Raw genomic sequence first — 25,851 nt, forward strand, 5'->3', positions numbered from 1 at the left:
CACCACCCCTCCAAGCAGCGGAGCGCCATAATTCTGGGCTTTGGATGTATGGAAAGATTCGGCCTGTGAACCCGCGGCGATGTAGGATCATGGAGAAGGACCAATGCGGATAATGGACCGTCTACTATGTATAGCAAGTGGCTGTTGAGGTGAGAATGAAGGCAACATGACTCACGCTGAGTTGGCAACTGATAACTACAAAGCCAATGACAATTTCTCCATTCAGCGTCCTTCCTAGTGGCAGATCTAGACCTAAAACCAGGGTTTGACTAGCCGCGTTACGACTTCAGGCTTCGTACAGCAAGCCAAGATGCAGCTAGAGCAGTATTCATGCACCAGCTTACTTTTGTAAAAGTGGGAGCGAACTTCTGTTTCAACTGCTCTGTCACGATAGTGTCGCAAAGTCGTGCCAATAGCAGGTGTGGCCTAGTCAGATTCCTTCCTTAGCAATTTCTTACCATCTAAACCTAGGTTATAGGTTTCTAAGGCTTCTAGCCCATGACATTAGAAATTACTCTCATACCTTTAGAAGAACAGGTGAAGATAGCAGGAGATAAATCGGAAGATAACCAGACAAACCAACAATTGTATTCAAGTTTACACGATGGACGCGAACCTCCGATACATGTGCCCTACTATATCTTGAAACGATGCGATCATAACCTGACAACTGACGACATCCCACTCTACTGCAAAATAAATTGATTGTGCTAGCTTAACACTCTAACTTTCACATAATGTCTTATCCTGCCCACCCTTGTAGAAGGTTAGCAACCTCAATGTGTCCCTTGTCCCTCGCCATTTGCTCAGCCGTTGAGCCATTCTCAGCCATATGCTTGTCAGCCCCATGGTGAAGCAGAAGTCGAGTAGGTTTAAGATTGCCCAGACCAACTGCTTCCTGCAGCGCCGTCAATCCTGCATAATTTGTTATATCGAGGTTGATGTTCGAGTTGTCGAGCAACATTTCGAGAGCTTCAATGCAACACATATATACAGCGTAGTGCAGCGCCGTATTTCCGCGTCGTTCCTGTATGTTGGGGTTCAAGCTATCTTTGAACTTTCCAAGTAGGAGCTTCACGACCTCTAAGTGGTTATTCCACACGGCTGCGTGGAGAATCGTGGACCCATAGTAAGGGACATAATCATCATCATCACAAGAGGACCTGGAACTGTCGTCTTCTAAATTGACAATAACGTCGTCGCGGTTTTCAAGGATTATTTTGGCGAACTCGCCATTCCCATACACAAGGTCGCTGTAGATCGCCGTGCAGAATGACTTGTCAACCTTGTTTATATCAAGGTCCGGCCGAATCTGGACCAACAGCCGTACACAATCTGCATTCCGACGAGCAATGAGACTATGTGGTAACACCACACCAAATCCCATGTCCATGTTCACGTCGACCCTGGGATCCTTGATCAGAAGAGCAACAACGTCAAAGTGCTCTTCAAAAACGGCCGCACCCAGAGGGGTCACCCAAATATTTCTGTTGACATCGATTCTGCTATGCTTGAGCAGGGCCTCGACCGCTCCAGTGGACCCCCGGAAGGCTGCCTCAACGAGTGGACATCTCCCTCCTGCGTCTCCATTAACGTCAAGATCATTACTCTGGAATAATAACTCAATGACCCTGACAGAATTTGCCTTGGCAGCGATATACAAAGGTGTTTCATATCTTTCTCTGGCCGTTGCATTCACATCAGCACCAGCACGCATAAGCCGCTCGGCTACTCGGTCTTTGCATCTGGAAGCAGCAAGATGAAGACCTGTAAACTCGCCGCGTGTCCGGAGATGCACTATCCCAGGGTCCTGCTCTATGGCCGAGTCAACTACCTCCTGGTAGCCCCAGAGACAGGCAAGGAAGAAAGGGTTTGGCGGCTCAGAGACCCACATCCAGGTTTCATTGGAGAAATCTGGCTGCGGGTCCCAAGCAAGCAGCTTCGTGACGAAAGTCATAAATGTTGCTCCAACAGGTGCAACCTGCAGCAGCCTGGCCAGCCTCTGACCCAACTCTCCGCGTTTTCTTCCTTCATCGCCGATCTCCGCGCAGTGGAAGCACCAATGCTTCAGAACATACTGCGGAAAAGTAAGATCTTCTATGTACTGGCTAGGAGCAGGTATGTCCTGAGAATCTGGACAGTTGTTAATGTAGAGCAAACAGGAGTTGGAAATGGTGAAGTGTGCGTGGATATTGGAGTACTCCGCTGCCCGCGCAATCTGGAGATATTCCGTTACAGAAAGGTGAGCAAACTGGAGGATGTGCTCGTCGTCCAGCACTAGAAAATTGCTCGCCACGCGCAGGATATAGGCAACATCAACGTGGCCAGCACATTGACCTTGACCATGTCCATGGGGGTCATTGTCGCGTTGCAGCGCCTCGATGACGAGTGAAATTTTCGGTTCAATTTTGCAGGCGAGAACCCAATGCAATATACGTTGTAGGTCACGCCCGGCGTGGGTGATTGCGCCTTGGTCTTCGCCGGTCTTCCGTCTGTAGAGCTGGTCGTATGCGTCGTTCAGCACGGGCTTCCCTTGTCCGCTTTCCAATCTGGATATGCGGTTTTCTAAATCTCGTGGGTTGAAGGGATCCTGGTCCAGGAGGTATTCAAGTTGCAGCTGGGCCCACTTGAAACTAGCATCCATGATTTGTCAGTACAGAGCGTACATATATGGAACTGGAAGAAGACTGGTACTTACCCCCCTTGTCCCAAGTCTGTTACTGAACGTATCAAGCGCTCTCGAATGGCAAGGTTGTGTTGCTCTCCAAGTTCGTGACCGCGTTGGCATTCGGTCTCGACGTACTTCTTGACAAAAACTTGGAAGTCACCGGCAACAGACGCAGGCTCAATATTCACGGACTCACAAGTTATCAAAGTCCTGGTGACATCTACATCGTCTCTGCTGGACATGAACACCCTGGCTGTGCCTGTTTTCTGTTTTAGGTCACGGAGCGCAGTATCTATCTCCTTGAGTTCTGAGAAGCTGTCGTGGCTTCTCACATTCATCCAGCGCGTCGATGAGCAAAGTGGCCGCTGAGTCAGGGCGGCCGAGCAGCTGTATCAGTATCTGCTTGCACTCTTTCAGAGTTAAAGGATCTGTATCCGGCGAGCTTCTGGCTTCCCAGAGAACATTGATCTCGTCATACAGCTTCTTGTCCTTCGGAGAGTACGCTAGTTGACGGACGAGGGAGCGGAGGATCTCAGCTACGGGGCTTCCCGCTGCATTTCCCTTGCTGCAGTAGAAATACGCGACCTGTTCGTCGTCCTTGTGAAAGGCACGCTCTAGGAGGAATTCAATAACTTGCGTCGTCAAGCTAGTCTTCCCACAACCAACTGTTCATCACAACAAGACTAGTCTTAGCAAGCGAAAGCAAAAAGGACATAAGGTGAAAGGCGCAGCTCACCAGGAGCGTGGATCCAGAAGGGCTGCAGTCCGCGCAGCTCGGCAGATGACCATTTCTGGAAGAGGTCGCCGTCAATCAGCCACCTGCCAGCGTTCTCGAAATCACTATCCAGTTTGGCGTCCTCGAGAATAAGCTTGCGTTGGCCAGACGGATCACGGCCAATCCATTTCAAAACCCTGCTAATTTCTTTCTTGTTCACGCTGGCAACCAGTTTCTGTGCATTTTGCTGCATGGAAACGAGGCCTTTGTCCCTGTACTTGACTAGAAGCCTTTGACATTGCTTATCTTGTTCTTCAATGTCCCCAAGCGTGGACTCCCAATCATCCACTACGGCAGCGGCTCTGAGGAATTTCAGAAGCCCGTTTCGCCTAAAGTGGGCGATCAGAGCAACCTGACATTCCAGCACCATTTTGTACAGCTTCACTAATTGCTGTTCGAAGACCGTGTCTGTTTCCTGCGACCGGTAAAAATTATCGACACTTTCGTACCGATACACGAGCAGCGATAAATCAGAGAAAGCATCCATGGCCGCATAGTATTGTTCGATATCGAGCGTCGCTAGATCAAGCACAAGGCTGAAAGGCAGCCAAGCAAGCTTCGCATACCCCGTAGGATCAAGGTCGATTAGGTTATCTGCCTTTTCCTTTATTCCGCTCGCATAGGCGAGGATCTTCCCTAGGAGTGGGCGTATGCGTGTCTCTTTGCCTTTGACTTTGGCCGGGAGTGCCCACTGTCTGTGTTCCATATCCTCCATCTGCTTCTGAGCCACCCCGGCGATAATATCAGCAATTGACCGAACCGGTTTAGTTACGCCATTGCCCTTCACTTCTTCTTCTTCTTCTTCCCCCTCGGGCTGTGCGAAAGATTCTCGGAGCTCGTGGGAGTGGTCTTTGTATTCCACCAGCGTCGCATAGAGGTCGGCATTTTCCACCGCAAGAACTGCGGCAGCCTGGTCCCAGAATGAGACTTGAACCTGAACCTGCTCCGACGAAGGCTCGCTCATAGGAACTTGGTTTTTGATGATCGCTTGGTCATTGGAAGAGTCTGTGGCTGCATCGTCTTCAGTTAGTTTCTCTATCTTTGGATTGAGGACGAGAGGATGGTGAGAATCTTTGTCGCGATGGGCTGTTCCGATCTAGGATAATACAGAAAAAAGTAAAGTCAGTGAACAAGCATTGAGCGACTCAAGGACGTGTCCTACCTCTGTGGCCTCCATCTCTCTGACCACCTCCTCTGCTTCTTTCTCCTTTGAATGAAGGTGGTCGGAGAGCCATTTGGATAAGCTTCGGTGAGCATTGCTCGACGGCATTTGCGATCTTACCCTTCTTATATGTGTGACAACAGCTGAAGGAGACCTAGGTAGAATGCTAGCTCATAGTAAGAATGGGAGCGAGAAAGAACGAGAGCGACGAGGAGGGGTGAACTGCGCAGGTCACAGGTGCGGGGTTCCTCCGTTCAGCTGAAGCCACACCTGCATCCGGGGAGCGCAGATTATGGTAGGTCTTACAGTCTGTGGCCCATAATTGGAACTGACCCTGTCTCCTATGGCAGTTTACATAGCAAAGAAAGCGTATCCTGGTCTAGGCTTCACATTGAATCATGGCATACGTCCCACAACCCATGGGCGACTAATCAGATGCACAAAATGCAAAGGACAGATTTGAGTGACTTCAACCAGCCTTAAGCTAAATTACTATCATGCATGATACCTAGGTTATCAGCTTTCTGTGTTTTCCGAAGGCTTATCTACTAAGTTATGTCAGACATATACCTGGTTAGTATATCATTAGGCTACCTGGTTGGTAGGCCTCAGGGCTCAGGCAAGCATCAGATATAGTCTAGGGACTATATCACCCTGTTCCCAAAGACGATGAAAAGTAGTGCGGATATATATGTCTTATAACCACCCTATCACTATCATCTAAAATGTAAACAGTCACACTTTGCGGGAGGAAACAAGCCAATATGAACAGGTTGAAGCTCTACTGTACATTTTAAGAACATATCTCTCACTCCCATCAGAAAAGATTCTACTTTCTCCTTGTAATTTCCTGCTTCAAAGAAGAGACAATATTATCATGCAATAACATTGCCTCTCCTTTGCTCTTTTCACTCTAACGTGTTGTCCACCTATGGGTTGGTCTCGGGATACGAGATGGACCTAAAAATATAAAAGCCGAGATCGCCTCAGCAAGACAATTTCCCAGCTCGGCTCACCCTTGCACCGCGGGGTCCAGCATTACCCAAGAAACGAAGATATTAGGTACTCACCGTCGACCCTTCCTCCTTACCAGCTCAGGCCCTAATATAGAAAAATCAAGGCATGCCACCACAGAGGATGAAAGTCGTCGTCGGCGGGGTCGACTGTGGCGGAAAGTCTCGTCTTCTATCCGCGTTGATTAGACTAGTAGAGGATCGCGTCAACGGCATTACTTCTGTTCCGCTTGAAAATACGATATATCAGATCGAAACAAACTCAAAGGATCCCAGATATGCCAAGGGTTTTGAATTTTGGGAGGATTCCAAAAATGCACAGGACCGTGGAGCTGTTAACTGTGCGCACCTGAGTATAATGAAGGGCCTTGTTGATATTGCTCTGATCTGTTTCCCTCTGGACATAATGGCACAAGACTCTCCACTGGAGGAGGGGATAAGTGATAGGATCAATGATATGATAGCAGGCATGGAGATTGCTGATAGGTGCTGCAAACCACAAAAGAACCCTGCGGTATTTCTGGTTGGGTGTCGAACTGATTTGCTGGATGGCGATGCTGTGGATCCATCACGAAGAAAGAATGCCTTGTGGCATCAAATTACCATGCAGCTTGTGGCTGAAAGCGGAGTCCATGGGTATTTTGAATGTTCTGCTACCACAGGTGCTGGTGTTGGTGAGTTGTTGGACGCAATGGTGGATGCCACGCTTTATCCTCCCAAGAAAAGACTCGAACTCCCCAGGCATCTGTCTATTGCTGGAGGACGGACAAGACAGCGCACAAGGCATTGCATTATTTTGTGATCACAGGTCTATATCTCTTAGGACGGGAAATCTAATCGGAAATGATTTCAAAACAGCTCGTCCTCCCTGGAACCCAGGCAGAACAGCTCCGCTAGGTGATGCTGAATTCCTGGAAGGGACCATTGTCTAATCTGGCCGTCGAAGAGTCAAGAGTCCTGTATGATTCCTGTATCCTCAAAAGGATTGAACTTGGTGGCATTTCCTCTCCATTGTCTTGCCAAAGCCCTAGGTTTGTATACGCTGCCTTATGCAGCGCCAATGTCTCCTCTACTGCCCACTGATCCCGCTTGTAAACTGTCTTTCCACGTCGCAGCCAGCCCACTACGGTATCCACTGTGAGCCCAATAATCACGATGAGGCCGCATACGATGAGTGTGAGTGCCAGTTCGCGAGCAATACATGATAAGAGGAAAAGCTTGATAGGTATTCGTTAGGATCGACCTGATCCTGACAACGATGAGAGAAATCTTCTCTACTGTTCCCTGAAGTCTAAGGGTTCACATCAGGCGCTGCTAACCTGACTGTAGTCTATTTTGACTTTTTGAGTGGACTGGAATCGAGGACACAGCAGGTCTCTCAGTACTCCTGGGCTTAGCAAAGACACATATGTATCACCACACAATGAAAATCGCACTATTTCCAGAGCCTCAGCCTTGCTTTTTATATGTTTAGCCCATGTGCAGTTTAAGACCACCGGGAGAGGATCAATTCCCGTGCGTACCCCAGGCGATTTATGTTCCATCTACCCCTCTAATATTGCGCCCCGAGATCCTCCGTAGTCAGTTTGAGACATCGTGATAGTTATCGGATTGAGTAATTATAGTCAATGCGGATTGAAATGAGCCGATAATGACCTGTGTCACTCAGGTTGAATTAGAGAAGTAAAGGAACAATGTGCTCTCTCAAGACATCTTAAGATAGACGATACCATCACTTCAAAACAGTTTTGATTGCCAATGTGATATGGTAAATAGCCTTTCTGTAGACAATCGTCGATCTTGAGCATGGATCCACAAATAGCAAAACCCTAGGTATAGCCGACGACGCTTAATACCCCCCTGGTAATGTTTACAGTGAGCTTTGTCTCTTATTAAATGCTATTACAAGCTAAGAACCGACTCAATAACGAGTGGGTGGTCTTCACGCTAGACGAGCGTCTAGCATACAGTGCAAGGCTTGTTCTGCAGCGCCTCGGCAGCAGCATAGAAGGCCGGCTTCGCCTCGAGTGTCTCATTGTATAGACAGGCGCCACCCTGTCCCGGAAAGAAACCTGGAATCCACGAGTAGGCATCATCAAAATCCCAGACTACAACGCCGACACAGCGCGGTCCGGCCTGCTTGCAACTGGCGACACTAGTATAGTAGTCGGCAGCCTGCTGCTTTTGGGCCTCGGCGGTGTAGAATGGGGCCTGAGAGAAACGGATGTCAAGTTCGGTGATGGCGACCTCAAGTCCGGCCTCGATATAAGCCTTCTTGGTGGCGAGCTGGTCAGCCAGCGAAGGAGTCTCGCCGACGATGAAATGGGACTCGAGACCGACTCCGTCAATGCGAATGCCGCGCTTCCGTAACTCGGCGACTAGCTTCAGAACAGCATCTGCCTTGGGGCCGGGGTTTTCAATGCCATAGTCGTTATAGTAAAGCTTGACCTTGTTGGCGTGAATCTGAGCGAGAGCTTCCTGGGCATACTGGAATGCAAGGTAGAAGTATTCCTCTCCAATTGTGTCATACCACACACTGGAGGAGAAGGTCCCATCCCCGTTAATAGCTTCATTGACGACGTCCCACGCGTCGCAGCGCTTGCCAAAATGTTGGACGGTCTTGAAGATGTGGTTCTTCATCACTCCTTTGAGCTCTGTGGCAGTCCAATTCCTGGAGGTGACCCAATCGGACACTTGGCTGGCCCAGACGAGGTTATGGCAGCGCACGCTGTGACCATAACGATCGGCCAAGTCCATGAAGTAGTCGCCTTGAGTGAAGTTGAAGACATTCTGCTCGGGCTCGGTGTAGATGAACTACGTGAATAGAATCGTCTGTCAGCGCCAAAACGAAATAAAGTGTACCATTCACTCTGGCTTACCTTCAATGCGTTTGCGGGAGTTATTTCGCCGAACTGCTTGCGGAGGATTTTCAGATAAGGTTTGTCAGTTGTTGCTGAGGTACCAGGGATATCGGCTGCAGTCCCGAACCAAAGCATGCCATTACGCCGAGCAATCTTATCGAGATTGACGTTGTTCTTGTTGCTCGAAGGCGCTGCCGTGGCGAGGCCAGCGAGGAGAGTGGTGGCGGCAAGGGAGAAACGCATTGTGAGTCGCAAAGGGGAGTTTATTTACGCTCTCTGTTTGGACTTGCCGAGAGCAGTAACTGAGACAGACAAGGGGTCCACGGCGCTTTATATACGTCTTCGAAGCGGAGGGGCAATTGATAGTAGCTGAAGCCATCGCATCCTGCATTTGACCCGGCCGGCCTGGAATTCCCGGCTGTAGAGTGGGCTATTCATCCCCGGAGGAATAACAGAAATGACCTTGTCTAGATGCAGGCAAGTTCTCTGGGGTAGCTTGGGGAATTTTAGGCTATTATGGCTGGTATAGCCAATGATTCCTTAGACTGCATCGCGCCGAGGCCAGCTCGTGAGGAGAGCATTCGACAAAGCCGATTGTCCAAGGATTTCTTCATTTCTGATAGTGTCAAGCATTTTACCGGCAGCTCTCACCAACGATATGTGACTATTCTGCACCCATCTCGAAAACCCCGGAGAGTTGGCAAACGGGAATTCAGCCGGATGATTCATGCTAAATATGTAGCGGCCGTGTGTTATCGTGGGGTAGGATATCAGAATCAGAATACAAAGCTGGCAATACGAGGAATCCCATCAACTTGTGGATAAGAAAGAATATACAACTCCAGATGATTGAGAAATATCTTTGATTGATCCAAAGTTGTGGACCATCAGCATCCTTGTGGTCCTCAAGGATTAAAGCTGCGATGTTTGTTTTTCCTCCTCAGGCACCGTTTCCACGTGCTCCGAGGGCGGTCAAGATGTCTACCAATGAAAGTGAGTACGCCGCGTGACTAATCGTTCCCCCCGGCCCTCTCCGCTCTCCTCCCCACTATTCCTCCATAGCTCCCTTTGATCCCTCGCCAACACACTTCCTCGGCTCAAAGACACTTCGAACTCGTTGCCAGAATCCATTGCATCCTATCCAACAGCGATAAGCCGCGATCATCAGGATGCCAGCTACTGACGCTCTCCGTACGTGGGTGTTGCTCTGATCGACGTACTGAATGTCTGCTAACCTGTCGATTTACTTAGAGCCCCCACTTTCCCCAGCCGAGCGGGCCATCGTCAAGAGCTACGGTGGCTGGACCCAATTCATGATCAGTTTCGGATTGAAGCCGTACGAGCTTGACGATATCTATGAAGCGAAGTCTATTGTTGCGTCCCTTGCTACCGATGATTAAGCAATTGATGAAAACGCCTAAGGACTTCAGAGTCGGTGAACATTACATCGTCGCTGCAATACAGCCAGGCCGTTTCTTTGCTTACTTCCTGTCTCAGCTTGCCTCGTTGATGCTGGGGAGAGCAATCATTTCGATGCCTGACGAATTGGTTCATTGCCTTCACCTTGATCTGCCTCAGGTGTCTGTGCTAGCGACCGGCTGCGATGATTTGAATACTGGATGACTATACCATATGTGAGAAAAAACAGAGGAAACTGGTGGCTAAGCTATTATCTGGATCTGCAATAAACCTTAAAATCTTCGCCTTTGTTTCGCTTAACTGGAAAGTCTCAGTTCCTTGATACTCAGCCAAACCAACCAATTCCCTTTGATTAGGCAAGCTGATCAACAACGAATCTGCCCGGCCATTCGAGAATCCTCTCCACTTAATTCCTCTGGAGCCGCCGACGGGACCAGCAGCGTCTGTGGGCTTTTCACTTTGATATGCTGGCTAACCCACCCTTTTTGCCTTTGAATACCCTTCTGGGCAAATTTGACCGCATCGATGAAATCACAATCCCAGAGTGCCTGACTCGCAGGAGATAGAGCTGTCAGATGTCCTTCGATATAGGTCAGGAACAAGTCCAGTGACTGCAGCGCTGCCAGTGCCTCGTACGGATCGTTCGATTCACCAATCGCAGGGAAGATGCTGTCTCGTAGGCGCTCGGCCACCCGGCGACCGTACTGTTGGCTCTCGTGATATCGCTCGATAATGGGCTTGAATTGGTCCAAAACCTCACAGGTAATGCGTCTCATCACCTGGAGACCGCCTTGGATCTCCATATCATGAACCAAACGCGGGATCATGTCTACGTACATGTCGCGCAGCATCTCTAGTGCCTGGTCAGTTGCTCCCAGCCAGAGTTCCAGCCGGCGGATGAGCTTCTTGTCCTTGCTATTGTCTCCCGCGCTGCTTGCCGCGTCTGGTTTCTTCTGCTCGACACTCCGAAGGGCCATCGTTTGTCGTTCTTCTTCCTGTTGGACACACTTTTCAATGCGGACGGCGCCGGACTTGAACATCGGCTGTTTGGAAACCGGGTCCCATTGCTCTGCATTCGTTAGTATGCGGTATTCCAGTCAGTCAGTATTCTCGACATTGTACCTACCAATTGTAAGCTCATTGGCTGCCCGTGCTCTCCCGTCTGTAGCGTCCCAATAACCAAAGTGAAAAGGAATGAAAACATGTCCTTCGTTGATCCCCCCGATTCTTACTGGGAGCTCAACACTCCCTCGTCGCGATCGCACGACCACCATCTCCCCTTCAGTGACATGGAGGGCTTCGGCGTCTTCCACCGAAATCTGCACAATCGGCTCCGGATCGGCTTGCTGCAGACGCCTCGCTCTCCCGGTTTTGGTGCGCGTATGAAAGTGGAAGACGTTTCGCCCGGTGGACAACAAGAGAGGATAGTCCTCATCTGGGGTCTCCAGCGATGGCTTGTAATGTGCCGACTTGAGAATGGCCCGGCCAGCAGGGTTCATCGCCTGGTATTGGGCCCTGGTGTACGGGGTACCGGTCTCCAGATCATGACCATAACTCTCACAGTAGTCCGTATCCGTGAAGAATTTCCCGTCATCAAACAATCGGTCTTTGCCATATGGATGTTCTTTAGTGCATGGCCACTGGATCCCCGATCCACCGGTCAATTTCTCATATGTCAGTTGGCTGCAGTCGAGGGGTCGACCGAACGACATCTTCCTCCATTCATCAAACACCTCTTTGGGCGAGGTGAAGGGAATCAATGGCTCCCCGTATTTGTTCTTGAACTCCATGCGCTTCGCATAGTCAAGCCAGATGTCAAGATCTGCTCGAGCCTCCCCTGGTGGGTCTACAGCCTTCATCGATAAATGCATGGTCCGGTCGACGTTGGTGAAACATCCCGTCTTCTCGCCCCATTGTGCCGCAGGGAGGACGACATCGGCAATGGCGGCCGTCTCGGTCATGAAGATATCTTGCACCACCAGGAACAGCTCTGGTTTGGTGAGAAGATCTCTGACCCGGTAGAGATGGCAGGCTGACGAGGGGGTTAGTGCCAGACACCCAGAACATCTGGATGGTACCGTCCTCGATATAGTTGAGCATATTTTGAATATGGGTGGGTTCGTTCCAGTGCGGTGTATGCACGAGGTCAATCTTCCAGATGTCGGCGATCTCCTTCATGTGTTTCTCGTTCTGGAAATTGCGGAATCCAGGATATTCACCGTCACATCCTGTCTCGCGATTATTTTGGGCCGTCGGTTGGCCGTTCATTTGAAGAATACCACTCCCTGGCTTGCCAATGTGTCCCAGCAAGAGGTTGATATTGTTGATCTGGCAGGCGGCCGCGGTGGCCTGGTTTGATTGATAGACTCCCTGTAACGCAGTGGACAGGAGACTACCACTGGTGCCGATGATCTCGGCGGCTTCTTTCAGCATATTGGCAGGAACGCCGGTTATGTTCTCCACATATTCTGGAGTATATTTGGCCACTGTCTTTTCCAGCTCCTGTCGCCCGACCGTGTGTTGTTCCACCCACTCCTCGTTCACCCAGCCGTTCTTGAATATCAAGTGCTGCAATCCATTGAGCAGCGCGACATTAGTTCCACCCTTTGGCGCCAAGTGTACTGTCGCGTGCCTGGCCGTCTCCGATTCTCGAGGATCCACGACCACCAGCTTTGGGGGATCGGGTCCAGCCAGGCGATCCAACACACGAGACCACAGCACTGTCTGAGTGTTCGCCATGTTATGTCCGACCATGAAGATGCAATTTGTGAAGTCGATGTCTGTATATGATCCCGGCTGGCCGTCGCTGCCAAAGGACTCGCGCATACTGGCAGCCGCCGTTGCCGTGCAGAGGCGAGTGTTGCCGTCCCTTCAGTGGTCAGCTCATTTTCTGGACAAAAAGAGCGCTTAAGACAATCAAAGCGACTTACATGTGCAGTGTATTCAGACCGGCCTTCCCAATCATAGCAAGGACATAATATTCCTCCAGGAACAGCTGTCCGGTGGTGTAGAAGCCAATGCCATGGTTGGTCAGACGTTTTTGAACGTCTTTCGTTTTGTCCACAATTAGGGACATGGCCTCGTCCCAGGATGCAGATTCCAGCTGTCCATTCCGACGGATCAGGGGTTGTTTCAGACGGTCCGGATGGTTCATTGATTCCCAGCTGGGGACGTTAGCCAGTGCTCTGTCAGGCTCTGTTGGTGGCTTACCCATGAAGGCCTTTGGGCCCCAGTCTTCCCCTGTTGACCCGGTCGGTGATGCGCCCGCGCACACCGACGACTTTGCCATTTTTAACTCCAATATCCAGGCCACATCCGTTACTAGAAGCATTTAATAAGACATCATCCCGGCCGCTGTAGGAGGGGTTTTACCTGCACAGCACACAAGCACTCTGCACCCATTTCTCTGGCTCCTCCAGCGTTCGTACATCGCATCGCGTCGGCCACTCGTGCTTGTACGGCGTGCGCTGTCCGTATACATTTGCAATTGAGTCTCGCGTCTCGTATACTTTAGTCGCCATTGTGTGTAGCCTGCGCCGATCCTACAAAAGGGGAATGTGCTTTAATGGGCCAATAACCCACGCGAATGACGGTCAAGAGTTGAATGTGGGTTTGTCTTCTTTTGAAACAAAGTCAATCCTCCATTGTACATCAATAACGAGACTCTGGTCAAGGCGTGGAGAAATTGAAGATGAAGCCAACGCAGGGACCTCTGCTATAACCCCGCTGACGTAGCGATCCGGCATTTTCGGCCCCTCGCGCAGCATTATGGAGATATATCTTTACCTAATAGGAAAGTAGAGTTTGGCCCAAGGCTTATTCTCTGGGAGATGTGCACTCAAAAGGCATTGATATTGGTTTGACAACGAGGGGTGGACAGGACAGAGTTTAAGGGCCTGTAGTTGCAATGACTCCAAAGTGACGCCATCCGCAACATCCGCACTCGGCGTCTCCGCGGCATCCACGAAATGCCTCAAAACAGGTCTCGTGCAGTCAACATCCCTGTTTATGTCAGTTCGTGGTGTCTAACCGAACAGGAATAGTACCAGACGCATGCAAGTCGACAATTGTCGTGGAGGTCTATCGGAGACTGGGCAATCCGTGAGCAGTGAACCTCGTCCCACGATCTTACAAAAGGACATGACCCTAGCAGAAGATATTGATATTACATTAGGTGGTTGAAACTGCCAATTGAGCTGTGTCGTTGCCATTATGGCTATCCTTTATTCTGAGGCACTGCAGCTGATTCAAGCGGAGGCTCAGCGACAACGCGACGCCTTTGCCGCTGATGGGGAACATGTTCCTATCAGTCAGGCACGGAATCGCATTGCTCGTGAGACCGTAACGAGTCCCATAGCGACCCCAAAATTTGACACATCCGCTATGGACGGGTACGCACTGAGCTCCTCTGCAACGCAGGATGCGACCATCGACGGCCCAGTGACATTCGAAGTCAAAGGCATGATCGCCGCGGGCGATGAGCCTTTACGGATAGCCGCTGATCAACAATCGGGGGCACCTGTCTGCGTGGAGATCATGACAGGAGCTCCCTTCCCGACTAGCGTGAGCGGCGATGACTTGGACTGCTGTGTGCGACACGAGGATGTGGCAGTCATCGTGGACGAAACGTCCAACCGTCGCTATATTCGAGTCTTCAAGCCAGCGAAAACGGGGCAGAATCGAAGGTTTGCAGGAAGTGACTTTAAGAAAAGTGACGTCCTTGTCGACGCGGGAGAGGTGATCCATCCGGCCCACATCCTGTCGATGGCATCGGTTGGAATGACCAAGATTGCAGTCACGCGCAAGCCAAGGGTCGCTGTCGTCTCTACTGGCTCGGAGCTGTTGCCTCCTGGGCTTGATCAATCGCCCTTACATCGGATCAGCGACGCCAATGGACCCTATCTAACTGCGACCTTGGAGAGCTGGGGTGCTGCAGTGGACTTTTTGGGAATTGTCCATGATCATGCCGAGAAGCTGGAACAGTCCCTGAGTTCGATTCTAAAAAAGGACTACGACGTGATCATCACCTCTGGAGCTGTTTCGGCCGGACGATGCGACTTGATTCCTGCGGTGATTCGTCGATTGAATGCTCGAGTCGTCTTTCGCAAGGTCGCCATAAGGCCCGGCCATCCTGTACTTTTCGCCCAGATTCCCGATTCTTCAAGCAATGATCAACATCTCCGGAGTGAAACGGCGTTCTTTGGGTTGCCCGGAAACCCCGTAGCAAGCGCTGCCTGTCTGCGCTTCCTGGTCCTTCCATACTTGAAATACCTACAGCTGCAGCGACCAGACGATCCATCGCATGCATCTCTTCTCCCTCTTGACGACGCTGAAACTTCAACCACCAAAGAGCATCCGGTAGTATCTACATTCCGCGGAGACATGGACGTTTTTCGACCGGCATTGGTCCGTGGCTCGTCAGGCCATGTGCAGGTAAAGCTCATACAGGATCACAGCCCAGGAAAGATTAAGCCTTTTTTGCATTCGAATTGTTGGATCCATATCCACCGAGGTGTTTCCGAGTTGAGAGCAGGTGACATTGTCGACATCTACCCAAGCCATTGATTTTCGCTTGCGTCCAACCTCTCCCTCCTATGAACTCGCTTGGGGTTGGGTTCCCATTTTGGACGCCAGCTCCAACTCGGCAGGCGTATTGACATTGAAGATCCACTTCTCCTCGTGTGGTCGTATCGTCTTGCCACGCAAACGCTTCACCACCGCACTGGGCCCGGAAATTCCAATTTGAATATTCTCTTTGAGTGCGCGCAACGCCTCCGGAGACCAGACACTCAGTAAAGGCTCACAGAAGCCGTCCTTGTTTTCGAAACATGTGACTGGCGCGGTCCATTCGCGTCGAAGTTGAGACAGCGCGGCGACAGATATGAATGGATAGTCACAGGCAACTACCAACCAGTGTGCAGTTTTGTCCTGGTGATGAGCAGCCAGCAATCCGGCTCCTGGGCCAATGCCAGTGCTGTCATGTTCGCTGGGCACTCCAGGTCCGTCGTAGACTACATGTACCGGGAAAGTGGTAGTCCCGTTGGTGAGAATTAGTCGATTGTTTGGGACGGCAGTGATATGGCGATCGTTCTCAATGGCTTTTAATGAGTTGTGATCGCGCAATGAGAGAAACACCATTTCTGACTCGGGACACGCCTCGTGTAGGATGATCAGCAGTTGGACGAACAAGGGGACCTCGCCGATGACACGTAAGAGTTCTTTGCGAGTGCCCATTCGCGATGAGTAGCCACCCGCCAGCAAGAGTGGCTTAAGAGTAGGCATCGAGGATACTAAGGAGTCGATAATATTTCTTTGAATAGAAATCTAGGACACCTCGAATTGTTGGGTCTCCCTGTTTATAAAGCCAAAACCATGTGGGGAACGCTTCTCCAGTCAAAATGACGACATACATGCGCCTTGACTGTGATCTATAATCTCCACTTCATGTAGCTCATGTCATTGAAATATGTACATCCAATCCATCTCTCCAGAATGGATATTTCACCATGCTTCCTCCTAGTTCAAGTGCGACCTGTATTCCCTTGATCGCGCTGTTCCAACATGTCGCTGTCGAACCGGGGATCCAGTTTGTTTAGGATCTTGTTCGAGTGAGGTTTGGAGGTCTCAGGGGCTGTTGCTTTGGCTCCGGGGCCCCCAAAGGCAGGGGCTTGAGAAGTATCTTTCGCTTTGTTTTGATCAGAAACTTCGGACGAGTCGACGACGTTGGATGCCTGCGTAGGATCCCGCTGGAAGGATGGCGGTTGCGACATGTTGGTCGTGTATGCAATGTAGACAGAGATGAGAGGTGGAGTATAAAGGAGGGAAGTACAACCCGACTGATTAATGATTAGTGATTAATAAATTAATGGCTTCGACGCAGTGCATCCTTTGCACCAGGACATCATTTTATACCTGGATACTCCGAACCTGCCGTTTCTTACATCATGTTGATGTTGCCAACTCCATCTTCTACGATATGATGCAACAAATGGAGTTCTCCGCGGAATCTCCGACTATAATGTCACAATATCATTTCGAGAGGTAATACCTCTCTATGGTGCTATGTACTGTAATAATAGAAACATATGTGAATGGGTAATTTCAGTCAATTGACGTCAACCTGTTATGGCAACGTATGATGCCTGAGGTTTCCATGAGATGCCTTGTATCCTGCTATTAGTTGTCTAAAGCAGCGAGAGCAGACCCCCGGTATTGGATAATAAAAGTGCTGTATTTGGCATATATATAGTAGTGCCGTTCCTATCGCATTGACCCAATATATTAAACAACTATGGACCTTTTCTGGCTACGCACACCACTCTGGGCATGGAAAGGGCCACTCCTGGAGACGCCTCCTGACAGCAATCTGCAATCAATTGATGTATATTCCTCGCTTCCTTCAGCATTCCCTTCTGCTGCAAGGACCCGGCAAACTCCTCCATGGTCATCAGATGTTGGTCCCCATTCGCCATGGCCAGCTCCGTGCGATCCCGGAAATGATCCAGACGGGCATCTGTAAAGCCATTGCATTCCAGGATACCGGGTAAGCTCAGCACCCAATCATGTCTTCCATTTGAGCGGACAAAATGAAGCAGCCGATCAAATGCCGGGGTCTCTATGTCTGCATTTGCCTTGATGATATGTGTATCGGGGTAGTTGAGATCATCCCACTGAATGTACCCGCCGGGTTTGAGCATGTGGTACGCATTCTGGATAATGGGGACCGGATCACTGTGCTCTACCACTAGGATCAGAAGCCGGAGGTGGACGATATTGTATCTTCCGACAAGATGTTCCGGCACGGGACTGAGGATGTCCCAGTTGTGTACGGTGACATTGTCTGGCAGCCACTGAGCCGGTGGGGCTTTGGAGAGATCGATGTCGAAGCCATCGAGGACAGCTGGTCCCGGTAATTCACAGGCGAGATCGAGGAGCCAGATGCCTGTGCCGCAGGCGAGGTCCGCAATTTTCAGTGGCGACGAGCCTTGGGTATGTGGGATGGGGATAGATGGGTGTAGGTTGAAGGTCAACGAGTTCTTCCAGAGATAGAATTGGAGATTCAGGCGACATCTGGCAGCATAACCTTTGTCGAGCATGTAACCATTGCCGTCGGCGAGATGGAAGCCAGAGGAGATGGTCTCCATAGTGATACAGATGAGAGGGACAAGAGTCTGACAAGCTTTGCGGATGGCTTGTCATTATCCTATAAATCCAACAAATAAAAGGGGAAAAGAAAAGGCCTCCACACTAGATCCTTCGTCGTATTCCAACTGCATTAGTTCAGTTGAGCGTCTGCCACCAAGTTTCCCATAAATCCAGCAACGAGAAACTAACCAACGTGTCCGTGTTCACTACCGCCATGTCGTCTATTCAGGTTGGCCTTGCTGTGGGCAACGGCACTGGTCCCGAGCTCACAGCCATCTTTGAGCGTGTTATTCAATCACTGGCTGCTCGCTACAATGTCAGCGTCACCTTCCTGCGTTCCCCACGCATCTACAATTCCTACTCCTCGCTACTAGCCATCAACGATGCGGACGCCGTGACGGAAGAAACATTGTCAGACGCTGCCCACTATCGCCAATTCTGCAAAGAAGCCGTATCCTGCGGCGTGCGCGCGATATTCCGTACTTCGATCAGCGCGCAAGCCCTCTACCTCGTCCGCGAGCAGCTCCAAGCTATCAAAGTCGAACATTTCACTCTGAGTCCTACCTCGTCCATCCTCCTCGTCCGCGACCAGGCACAGGGGTTCTACTCGGGCACCAACAGCGTCAACACCAGCAAGGATGCCGTCTCCCGCACCGCGCACTTCAGCAAGGCGATCTTCGCACGCATCCTCTCCTACGCACTCGGCCGCGCGAATCAGCTCTGGGGAGGAACCAACTCGGTCACAATGGTCTACAAGTTCCACCTCTTCGATGGACTTTTCCACACCTGGGCAACAGAATGGGAGCGAACCTTCGGCGTCAATATCCGGTTCGTACAGGGGGACACCATGAACCGCGATCTGCTAGCCTTCGGGGTGAGCGGCCACAATCTGCTCATTTCAGGCAACGAATACGCAGACATTATGCAGACGATCCTGCTCGATAGGTTTGGGTTAGGGGCGCAGGAGTCCGCGTGCGCAGAGAACGTCTATCTGCACCCGGATGTGCAGGGCCTGAGCGAATACCAGACCGCCCACGGATCAGCGGATGATCTGCTAGGTAAGGGCATTGTTAATCCGACGGCTACGATCCGCGCCGCAGCCGCGGTGTTAGAGGATCAGGCGGGCTGTTCGGGTTTGAAACAGAGGGTCGATTGCGTGTTGGGGGATTTGGGGGCCAGGGGCATTGGGACGCCTGATCAGGGAGGGACAGCTACGACGGAGAGATTTGTGGAGGCTTTCCTGCAGGGGTTAGATCAGCCACTGGACGCGCACAACTACGAGACCTCCCGGTTTCGGGGGAAGCGAACAGCCGTGGTGGTCGTAGATTTCCAGAACGATTTTGTCACACAGTACAAGAACCAATCGGCCATGGCACGGGTGGCGGCGAACATCCCGCGAGTGGTGGAATGGGCCCGACAGGCTCGTATCGAGGTAATTTTTGTTCGGTTCATAGGCGATGAGCAATTTCAGGGCCCTAGCTGGCGCTACCGGAATCAGACGCAGGGGCGACGGCCGTGGTGCGTCCAGGGGACATGGGGCGCCGAGGTATTCGGTAGTGTTATTGTCCAAGCGGGCGAGCGCGTGTTTGACAAGAAAGCCAAGTTTGATCCGTTCCTGAGCGAAGAGTTTGCGCAGTATATCGCTGCTCGGGGATTTGAGGAGCTCGTGGTGGTGGGTTTGTACACGGATGTGTGTGTTGATGCGACGGTGCGAGGAGCGTTTCAGCGGGGACTGTGGACCACACTGGTGAGCAAGTGCACGGCAGCATTGTATTTCTCGGACGAACAGATGCTGGCTTACATGCAGCGGGTGTATGGCAGCGACGTGGTCGAGATGGACGATTTGCTGGCGACAGGGAAGGAGAATGGCTCCGTCTCTAGCAGTGGATGAGGAATAGAGAGATTCGTTTCATTGTTATTAATTATCCAACAACAGCTGCACTTCCATGTTCGTAATTGGACCAGATGAAGACACGAGGTTACATTTATGGGCATTGATCCCTGTTAAAGGATTCACTAATCGTGAGTCGTGCCTCGTGTGGCCGACAAGCCGATATTAATAGCGGAAGCTAAATAGATGACAGTGAGACATGTCCGAGTTAGGGAAAAGAACTCTTCTTATTAACCGTCAGCACGCCACTGGCCCGAAGCATGGACAAGGATAACAATGTCTCAGATTGACAGCTCGGTCTGGTTCCAACCCCATATCGGCCCGCGTCTTAGCCCGTGCGTTCGATATGTCTACAACCACTGGAGCGGCATTCCAGACGAAAATCTCCCTGCCCATTTACACGACATCGTAGGTGAATTGCTTCACCCAAGTTCTGCATTATACTAAAACGTTCTAGCGCAACAAAGCCTGGCCTTTAGGTAAATACCCCTGCATTGGCCTCTGGATCTTCCTCCTTCCTGGTTTGGCCGCCCTCCCGCAATTTCCTGTGATCCTGGCTCGAGCACAGCAGCGCCGCTGTAGGATACTGGATTTGGGATGTGGTCTGGGACAGGAGCTGCGCTTACTGGCGGCCCATGGCGTTCCAACTGACCTGATGTGGGCGGTGGACATCGAGCCAGGTCTATGGCGGTTGGGATTTGAATTATTCCGTGATAGGGACCGGATGAACGCGAGCTTCATTCAGGGAGATTTTCTGAGCATGGCGGACGAAAGCCTCGGTGAGCTTCAAGGCAACGTGGATGTGGTGATAGCGTCGCAGTTTCTCCATCTGTTTAGCTGGGACGGCCAGATCATGGCGATGAAACGGATCGTCGCATTGTCGAAGCCGGGGACGATGCTAGTGGGATATCAACAAGGCAGGAAGACAGCTCGGGAGTATATGCGACCCTGGGGCATGATGTTCTACCATAATCTCAAGTCATTTCTCAAACTGTGGGATGTGGTGCAACAGGAGACAAACACACGGTGGAGGCTAGAAGTGACCGAAGTAGATCTCAAGGAATGGGGCATGGAAGATGAGGACGTCCAATGGATGCCGGCAGATCGCCAAGGGATCAACTTTGTTATTACTCGCATCTCATGATTGTTGAGACAAGGATATCGATGGACTATCAGTTCTTCGTACCCTCAAACACGCCGACAAATCCCCGCAGCAGTCTTACACATTCGTCGATCCGATTAACAAACGGCGCACAGTGACTGCAGACCATTTCCTCAACGATCCAATCCGTCTGAGTAGCGGCGATCATGGCACGCTGAGCTCCCTCGGGAACAGCCTTGTCCAGTGTAGGAACAATAAATGCCAGTCGTCCGGCATACGCCTGGTCTCCCCAAGCAGGAGCAGGTTGGGGAGAGTTGAACGCCAACGTGGAATGAGGCCGGATGTAACCCGCGAGACGTTGGGCCACGTCTTCATCAATATCAGCGGCAAAGTTGCCAGCAGGGTCATCGGGGATGTTCACTTTGTCGTACGGCTATAGAGCGTTACTCATCTGTTCAGATTCATCCAAGTAGTAGGAAGAGAGGTAGTACCTTGTCCAACAAAATCCACGGGGGGAGATTCCCTCCCTGTAATCCCGCACAACTTAATCCTTCCGGAACCAGGAAAGCTGCGATGAACACCATTCCTACGATGCCACCAGACTTGCCTTGTTGCATTCGTTCTGTTTTGGCAAGTCCCTTGGCGGCCGCAGCTCCAGGCATTCCTGCGTAGGAGTGCATGAGCAGAAGGACATCGCGGCCCTCGTCTTCCACTAGCGGACGAATGACGCTGGCGATGGCATCACTGTCCGCTTTACAGTCTGCGCTCGTGGGATCCGCAGGGTCCAGAGAGGGATATCCAGCACAGCGGACAGGATACCCGGCCTTGGTGAGAGCATCGAAGAAAGGATGATAGAAGTCCGGGGTGATCCACGCACCGGGAACGAAGACGATAGTGGCCATTGTATTGTCGTATAGATCAAAATTGGATGATCGACGCTATCTCATGACGTCCGAGGTGATTCAGGCGCTTCATATATAGCTATGATCTTGGCAATTAGGGAACAAAATCACCTCGAGCGCCACCTCATTCCCCCTTTCAGGGATTCTGATCCTTCCCTTGCTTAGCTCGAGATCATCCTGGTCTGCCCCTCATCGTAGCTCGGCGAGGTCTTCCGATGAGAGGATCAATTGATCCGCCTAGTGTTCACTGGGCGGTAGGCTAACCGCCAAACTCATTTGCTACAAAACTGACCTGTTACCTGTCTTCTGGAGAGATTGTCCCCTTGAGTATACCACAGGCGGTGCTTCCCTTGCACTATGGACTTCACTCCTCCGCCCGGGTTGGATCTTTCGGAATCCAGACGTGCCAATCTATATGCGGCATATTCATCCACATATGGACTGGCCGTGGTGGCAGTGGTGCTGCGGTTGTTGTGTCGTACCCGAGTGTCCAAGGTTGGGCTGTGGTGGGATGATTACTTGATTTGCATTGCTTTGGTGAGTATCATAGATGTGCTGCTCAGTAGCATATTCTGACACGGTCGATAGGCCATGGCAACCGGAAATTACGTCGACATGGTCATTTGGGTCTATCGAGGCGTGGGAACACACATCTATCCCCTTGGGATGACCGGCTTCTCCAACTTCTTCATCAACCTCTTCGTCTGCGAGATCTTCTATACGCTGTCCATCTGTCTGACCAAATACTCCATCCTGATGTTCTATTGGCGCATCTTCGGCACCACCAACATCCGCATCCCAATATATGTCATATTCTTTCTGGTAACCGGCTGGGGATTGGGCGTCGTACGTCGGATCATATCATGAGTTTGGCTGGATTTTCCTAATAAGCCAAAACAGATCTTCACGACGATCTTCCAATGTCTACCCGTCCGTGGCTTCTGGGATAAATCCTTAAACCCGCACTGCGGCGTGGACGTCAACCAATTCTTCATCGGCAATGCAGTCCCCAACATCATCACTGACTGGGCATTGCTAATCCTCCCCATGCCATACATCTGGAGACTCCACAGGAACACCACCCAGAAGATAGCCATCAGCAGTGTCTTCGTGCTCGGAGGGTTGTAGGTCTCACTCCTCGCCTGGGGTCAATCGTACTAGCTGACCATGCAGTATCTGCGTCATTTCCATCGTTAGATTAGTGATCATGCTCGACTCGTACCGAGTCCCCTCGATCGATGTAACGTGGGTATTTATCGGTCCCTCGACGTGGACGGCGGTGGAGACCAATATTGGAGTCGTGTCTGGTGAGTCGGCCCTTGCGTAGGGAGATCGCGCAGCTAACAGTTAAGCGTGTCTGCCATCTCTTCGTCCTTTGCTTCGTTTGTTCGATCGTGATCACGAAATGCAGGATAGTGCTACTCCACCTAAGCAAAGCGCGCACTCGTATGGCACGTTGAGTTCGACCGGGAAGCGCAGTAAACGAAGTAGGATGCAGAATGACTCCGAGCTGCATTTGTCGACGATTGATGTGACGACGACGGTGGATATTGAGGAATCATATCGGTATTAGTTTTGGAATCTTAGTGGTCAATATGTATTACAGTCTGTGCCGGATGAGCCTCTGCGTTCGTCTCTGAGATGTCCTATCACAGACCATCGAGATGAGACAGATCGATGTAATGAATGATGATGAGGAGGAAAGACGTCATCCACCACTACTGAGGCGGCTACACGACTGAATATATCATATGTCCTTTGGCTATCCACAATTGCCATCGACCCTGTCGGCTAGTGGCCCACTTGATTAGAGTATCATCACCGGTTGGTTTCGTAGCTACGACAGTGTTTGTAGCACTCGATGTTTAGGTTCTGGCACTTAACACATGACTATTAGAAAGTGAACGCGCTTGAGGATCAGTTGGTGACCTGGGCAACCTCGGCAGGAGGATACTTGTCCCCATACTCGGCCACGATCCATTGGCAAAACTCCTCCCATTGCTGGTTCCAATATTGAATGCGCTGGGCTTTGATACCATCGCCACGTGCGGCCAGATCAATGTCCCGAAGCCAGTCAGCGTCAGACTGGTCCTCGAAATTGGACCAGCGAAGACTGTTCTGCGCCAGAGCTCCCTACAGTTCGTTAGCTCAGCCTGGTACAAACGGGATTTGACAGGAGACCTACCAGTCCAGCGAGTCCAATGTTATCGAATCCTTGGATAGTCTGATAGAAATCATAGCTCAGACCTGCAATGTCCTGTCCGAGAATGGCCGGATCGTCGTTACTGATGGCGGTGGGAACACCATGAGCGATCATCGCAGGGAGAGGATGGTGGAGGATATCGGTCGCCAGACGCAACACTTCGTTGGAGATGGGGCACACTTCGACCATGACCGCCTTTTCAATCACCTCGTCGATGAGTGTTGGGTGCTTGTACAAGGAGAACCCATGGCCGATGCGGCGGGAATTGAACAGAATGGCGTCCACCAAGTTGTAGTCGGTCGAGTTTCCGTCCCCAAGTGTCTCGCCGGCGTGGAAAAAGAAAGGAATCGTGAGATTCAGATACTCAGTCTGCTCCCGGAACCAGATCAGTTCGGGGGCCAGGTCTGACAACGGACGACCCAGATCCTCCTGCGCGACCAGATCGTAGCCGCTGAACAACTCCGGAAACCTTTGCTTACGCTCTAGGGCAATCTTCATGCCTGAGACAGGTCAGTCGCGTTTCCCGTATTACTCAAAAAGCAGACTTACTCTTGGTGATCTTCTCCCGGTTCTCGCTTCGAATGTCTGACCAGATGACGCGGGCACCCCAGAAATTCTTCCCCTTGTCGGTGGCCTGGAACTTCTCAATCTCCTCGATCATCACATCCCACCAGACATCGAGATTGGGATCAATGTCCTCCTGGCCGGTGTGAACCAATTGACCGCTGGAGCCACCGCTGCGGATTTCCACCCAGTTGATGCCATCGTCGGCTAAGCCTTCAAACAGTTTCTGGTAGAAGGTCCGCACAATCGGCTCGTAGCTGACCATGGTATCCGCGGGACCAAAGCACGCTTGGAATCGTCTCCAGATCTCGTCCACACCCAGCTCATGGCGGGTCGACTCCTGCGGGAGGATGGTCAGTTTGGACTTCATGAAATCCATAAACCCTTGCCGGCCACCGGGGAACCGGTCGGCGGCAATTTGGACCGAAACCCGGGTGTTGGGAACGTAATTGGCTGAGGAGATCGTTTCAGCCGAGGTGTTTATGGTCGTGTTGACGTGGGCAAAAGCGACCGTGGCATTTTCTGCGCTCTGCTCATCCAGAATCGGTTGCGACGTGGAAATGACCATGCCTTCGGTCGCTAGGATGGTTTCAAGAATGGTTCCAAATGGCAGCATGGCCGACAAGTGTGCATGTAACAGCGCACCCTTGGGCATGCGCTTGACAATCTTCCAGAGCTTCGTGGAATTGATGTATGGCCGCGCCAGAGGGAACATCTCCCCGGCGAAACGCTCGTCCTCCGGATGCTCAAACGTGCCATACTGCCGCCAATAGTCATCAATCTCCTCCTGCCGGATTGCCTGGACGATGACATCTGCCTGTCGAGCGACTGTCGACAGGTTCTGGCGGAACTCGTGGTCTACAGTCCAGTCAGTATCCGTCGTCCCAAGCGAGGACTGGTGGCGGCATACCTTGTCGCTGCCGCTTTTCAATGGTGATCATGGCCGATCGAGCCATGAGATGGCGCCGCACGGCACTGCTATTCGGATCCGGAATATCATCAGGAATGACCTTCGCCGCGGTGAGCGACAGGCACAGCGCATAGGCCACCAGACTCGGCAGTTTCATGATGATAAGGCTGGCACTTGGCAGGATGGAGAAGAAGAATACGACAAGCTCCAACGCGTCCAGCTAAAGCTTAATATAT

General features: G+C 51.3%; 13 protein-coding genes across 13 annotated transcripts; 5 read left to right on the forward strand and 8 right to left on the reverse strand.

The window, feature by feature from the left end:
- Positions 1 to 742: 742 nt before the first annotated feature.
- NFIA_061870 (Ankyrin repeat protein) lies at positions 743 to 4,713 on the reverse strand (the record flags this gene model as incomplete). Its single annotated transcript, XM_001262922.1, has 5 exons — positions 743 to 2,633; positions 2,699 to 2,927; positions 3,001 to 3,300; positions 3,405 to 4,539; positions 4,606 to 4,713. 5 exons carry the CDS (start codon positions 4,711 to 4,713, stop codon positions 743 to 745), a joined length of 3,663 nt encoding a protein of 1,220 aa, XP_001262923.1.
- Positions 4,714 to 7,577: 2,864 nt separating this feature from the next.
- On the reverse strand, positions 7,578 to 8,722 carry NFIA_061880 (endo-1,4-beta-xylanase; the record flags this gene model as incomplete). The annotated part of the gene is made up of 2 exons (XM_001262923.1): positions 7,578 to 8,432; positions 8,498 to 8,722. 2 exons carry the CDS (start codon positions 8,720 to 8,722, stop codon positions 7,578 to 7,580), a joined length of 1,080 nt encoding a protein of 359 aa, XP_001262924.1.
- A 680-nt stretch (positions 8,723 to 9,402) lies between these two features.
- NFIA_061890 (uncharacterized protein) lies at positions 9,403 to 9,879 on the forward strand (the record flags this gene model as incomplete). The annotated part of the gene is made up of 2 exons (XM_001262924.1): positions 9,403 to 9,472; positions 9,731 to 9,879. 2 exons carry the CDS (start codon positions 9,403 to 9,405, stop codon positions 9,877 to 9,879), a joined length of 219 nt encoding a protein of 72 aa, XP_001262925.1.
- A 384-nt stretch (positions 9,880 to 10,263) lies between these two features.
- Positions 10,264 to 13,419, reverse strand: NFIA_061900 (molybdopterin oxidoreductase family protein; the record flags this gene model as incomplete). The annotated part of the gene is made up of 6 exons (XM_001262925.1): positions 10,264 to 10,967; positions 11,025 to 11,888; positions 11,914 to 12,767; positions 12,829 to 13,062; positions 13,109 to 13,219; positions 13,271 to 13,419. 6 exons carry the CDS (start codon positions 13,417 to 13,419, stop codon positions 10,264 to 10,266), a joined length of 2,916 nt encoding a protein of 971 aa, XP_001262926.1.
- A 691-nt stretch (positions 13,420 to 14,110) lies between these two features.
- On the forward strand, positions 14,111 to 15,463 carry NFIA_061910 (molybdopterin molybdotransferase MoeA; the record flags this gene model as incomplete). The annotated part of the gene is made up of 1 exon (XM_001262926.1): positions 14,111 to 15,463. One exon carries the CDS (start codon positions 14,111 to 14,113, stop codon positions 15,461 to 15,463), a length of 1,353 nt encoding a protein of 450 aa, XP_001262927.1.
- A 27-nt stretch (positions 15,464 to 15,490) lies between these two features.
- Positions 15,491 to 16,180, reverse strand: NFIA_061920 (molybdenum cofactor guanylyltransferase; the record flags this gene model as incomplete). Its single annotated transcript, XM_001262927.1, has 1 exon — positions 15,491 to 16,180. One exon carries the CDS (start codon positions 16,178 to 16,180, stop codon positions 15,491 to 15,493), a length of 690 nt encoding a protein of 229 aa, XP_001262928.1.
- Positions 16,181 to 16,419: 239 nt separating this feature from the next.
- On the reverse strand, positions 16,420 to 16,668 carry NFIA_061930 (uncharacterized protein; the record flags this gene model as incomplete). Its single annotated transcript, XM_001262928.1, has 1 exon — positions 16,420 to 16,668. One exon carries the CDS (start codon positions 16,666 to 16,668, stop codon positions 16,420 to 16,422), a length of 249 nt encoding a protein of 82 aa, XP_001262929.1.
- Positions 16,669 to 17,187: 519 nt separating this feature from the next.
- On the reverse strand, positions 17,188 to 18,042 carry NFIA_061940 (class I SAM-dependent methyltransferase; the record flags this gene model as incomplete). The annotated part of the gene is made up of 1 exon (XM_001262929.1): positions 17,188 to 18,042. One exon carries the CDS (start codon positions 18,040 to 18,042, stop codon positions 17,188 to 17,190), a length of 855 nt encoding a protein of 284 aa, XP_001262930.1.
- Positions 18,043 to 18,257: 215 nt separating this feature from the next.
- On the forward strand, positions 18,258 to 19,934 carry NFIA_061950 (isochorismatase family hydrolase; the record flags this gene model as incomplete). The annotated part of the gene is made up of 1 exon (XM_001262930.1): positions 18,258 to 19,934. The coding sequence occupies one exon, from the start codon at positions 18,258 to 18,260 to the stop codon at positions 19,932 to 19,934; it is 1,677 nt and encodes a 558-aa protein (XP_001262931.1).
- A 276-nt stretch (positions 19,935 to 20,210) lies between these two features.
- Positions 20,211 to 21,078, forward strand: NFIA_061960 (class I SAM-dependent methyltransferase; the record flags this gene model as incomplete). Its single annotated transcript, XM_001262931.1, has 2 exons — positions 20,211 to 20,342; positions 20,392 to 21,078. The coding sequence occupies 2 exons, from the start codon at positions 20,211 to 20,213 to the stop codon at positions 21,076 to 21,078; spliced, it is 819 nt and encodes a 272-aa protein (XP_001262932.1).
- A 28-nt stretch (positions 21,079 to 21,106) lies between these two features.
- On the reverse strand, positions 21,107 to 21,938 carry NFIA_061970 (alpha/beta hydrolase; the record flags this gene model as incomplete). Its single annotated transcript, XM_001262932.1, has 2 exons — positions 21,107 to 21,469; positions 21,528 to 21,938. 2 exons carry the CDS (start codon positions 21,936 to 21,938, stop codon positions 21,107 to 21,109), a joined length of 774 nt encoding a protein of 257 aa, XP_001262933.1.
- A 357-nt stretch (positions 21,939 to 22,295) lies between these two features.
- Positions 22,296 to 23,265, forward strand: NFIA_061980 (putative integral membrane protein; the record flags this gene model as incomplete). The annotated part of the gene is made up of 4 exons (XM_001262933.1): positions 22,296 to 22,475; positions 22,527 to 22,784; positions 22,839 to 23,062; positions 23,136 to 23,265. The coding sequence occupies 4 exons, from the start codon at positions 22,296 to 22,298 to the stop codon at positions 23,263 to 23,265; spliced, it is 792 nt and encodes a 263-aa protein (XP_001262934.1).
- A 590-nt stretch (positions 23,266 to 23,855) lies between these two features.
- On the reverse strand, positions 23,856 to 25,772 carry NFIA_061990 (adenosine deaminase family protein; the record flags this gene model as incomplete). The annotated part of the gene is made up of 4 exons (XM_001262934.1): positions 23,856 to 24,071; positions 24,124 to 24,641; positions 24,691 to 25,563; positions 25,616 to 25,772. The coding sequence occupies 4 exons, from the start codon at positions 25,770 to 25,772 to the stop codon at positions 23,856 to 23,858; spliced, it is 1,764 nt and encodes a 587-aa protein (XP_001262935.1).
- Between the last annotated feature and the right edge of the window lie 79 nt (positions 25,773 to 25,851).

The sequence above is a fragment of the Aspergillus fischeri genome, genomic scaffold (assembly GCF_000149645.3).
Source record: "Aspergillus fischeri NRRL 181 1099437636252 genomic scaffold, whole genome shotgun sequence".
Taxonomy (NCBI): domain Eukaryota; kingdom Fungi; phylum Ascomycota; class Eurotiomycetes; order Eurotiales; family Aspergillaceae; genus Aspergillus; species Aspergillus fischeri.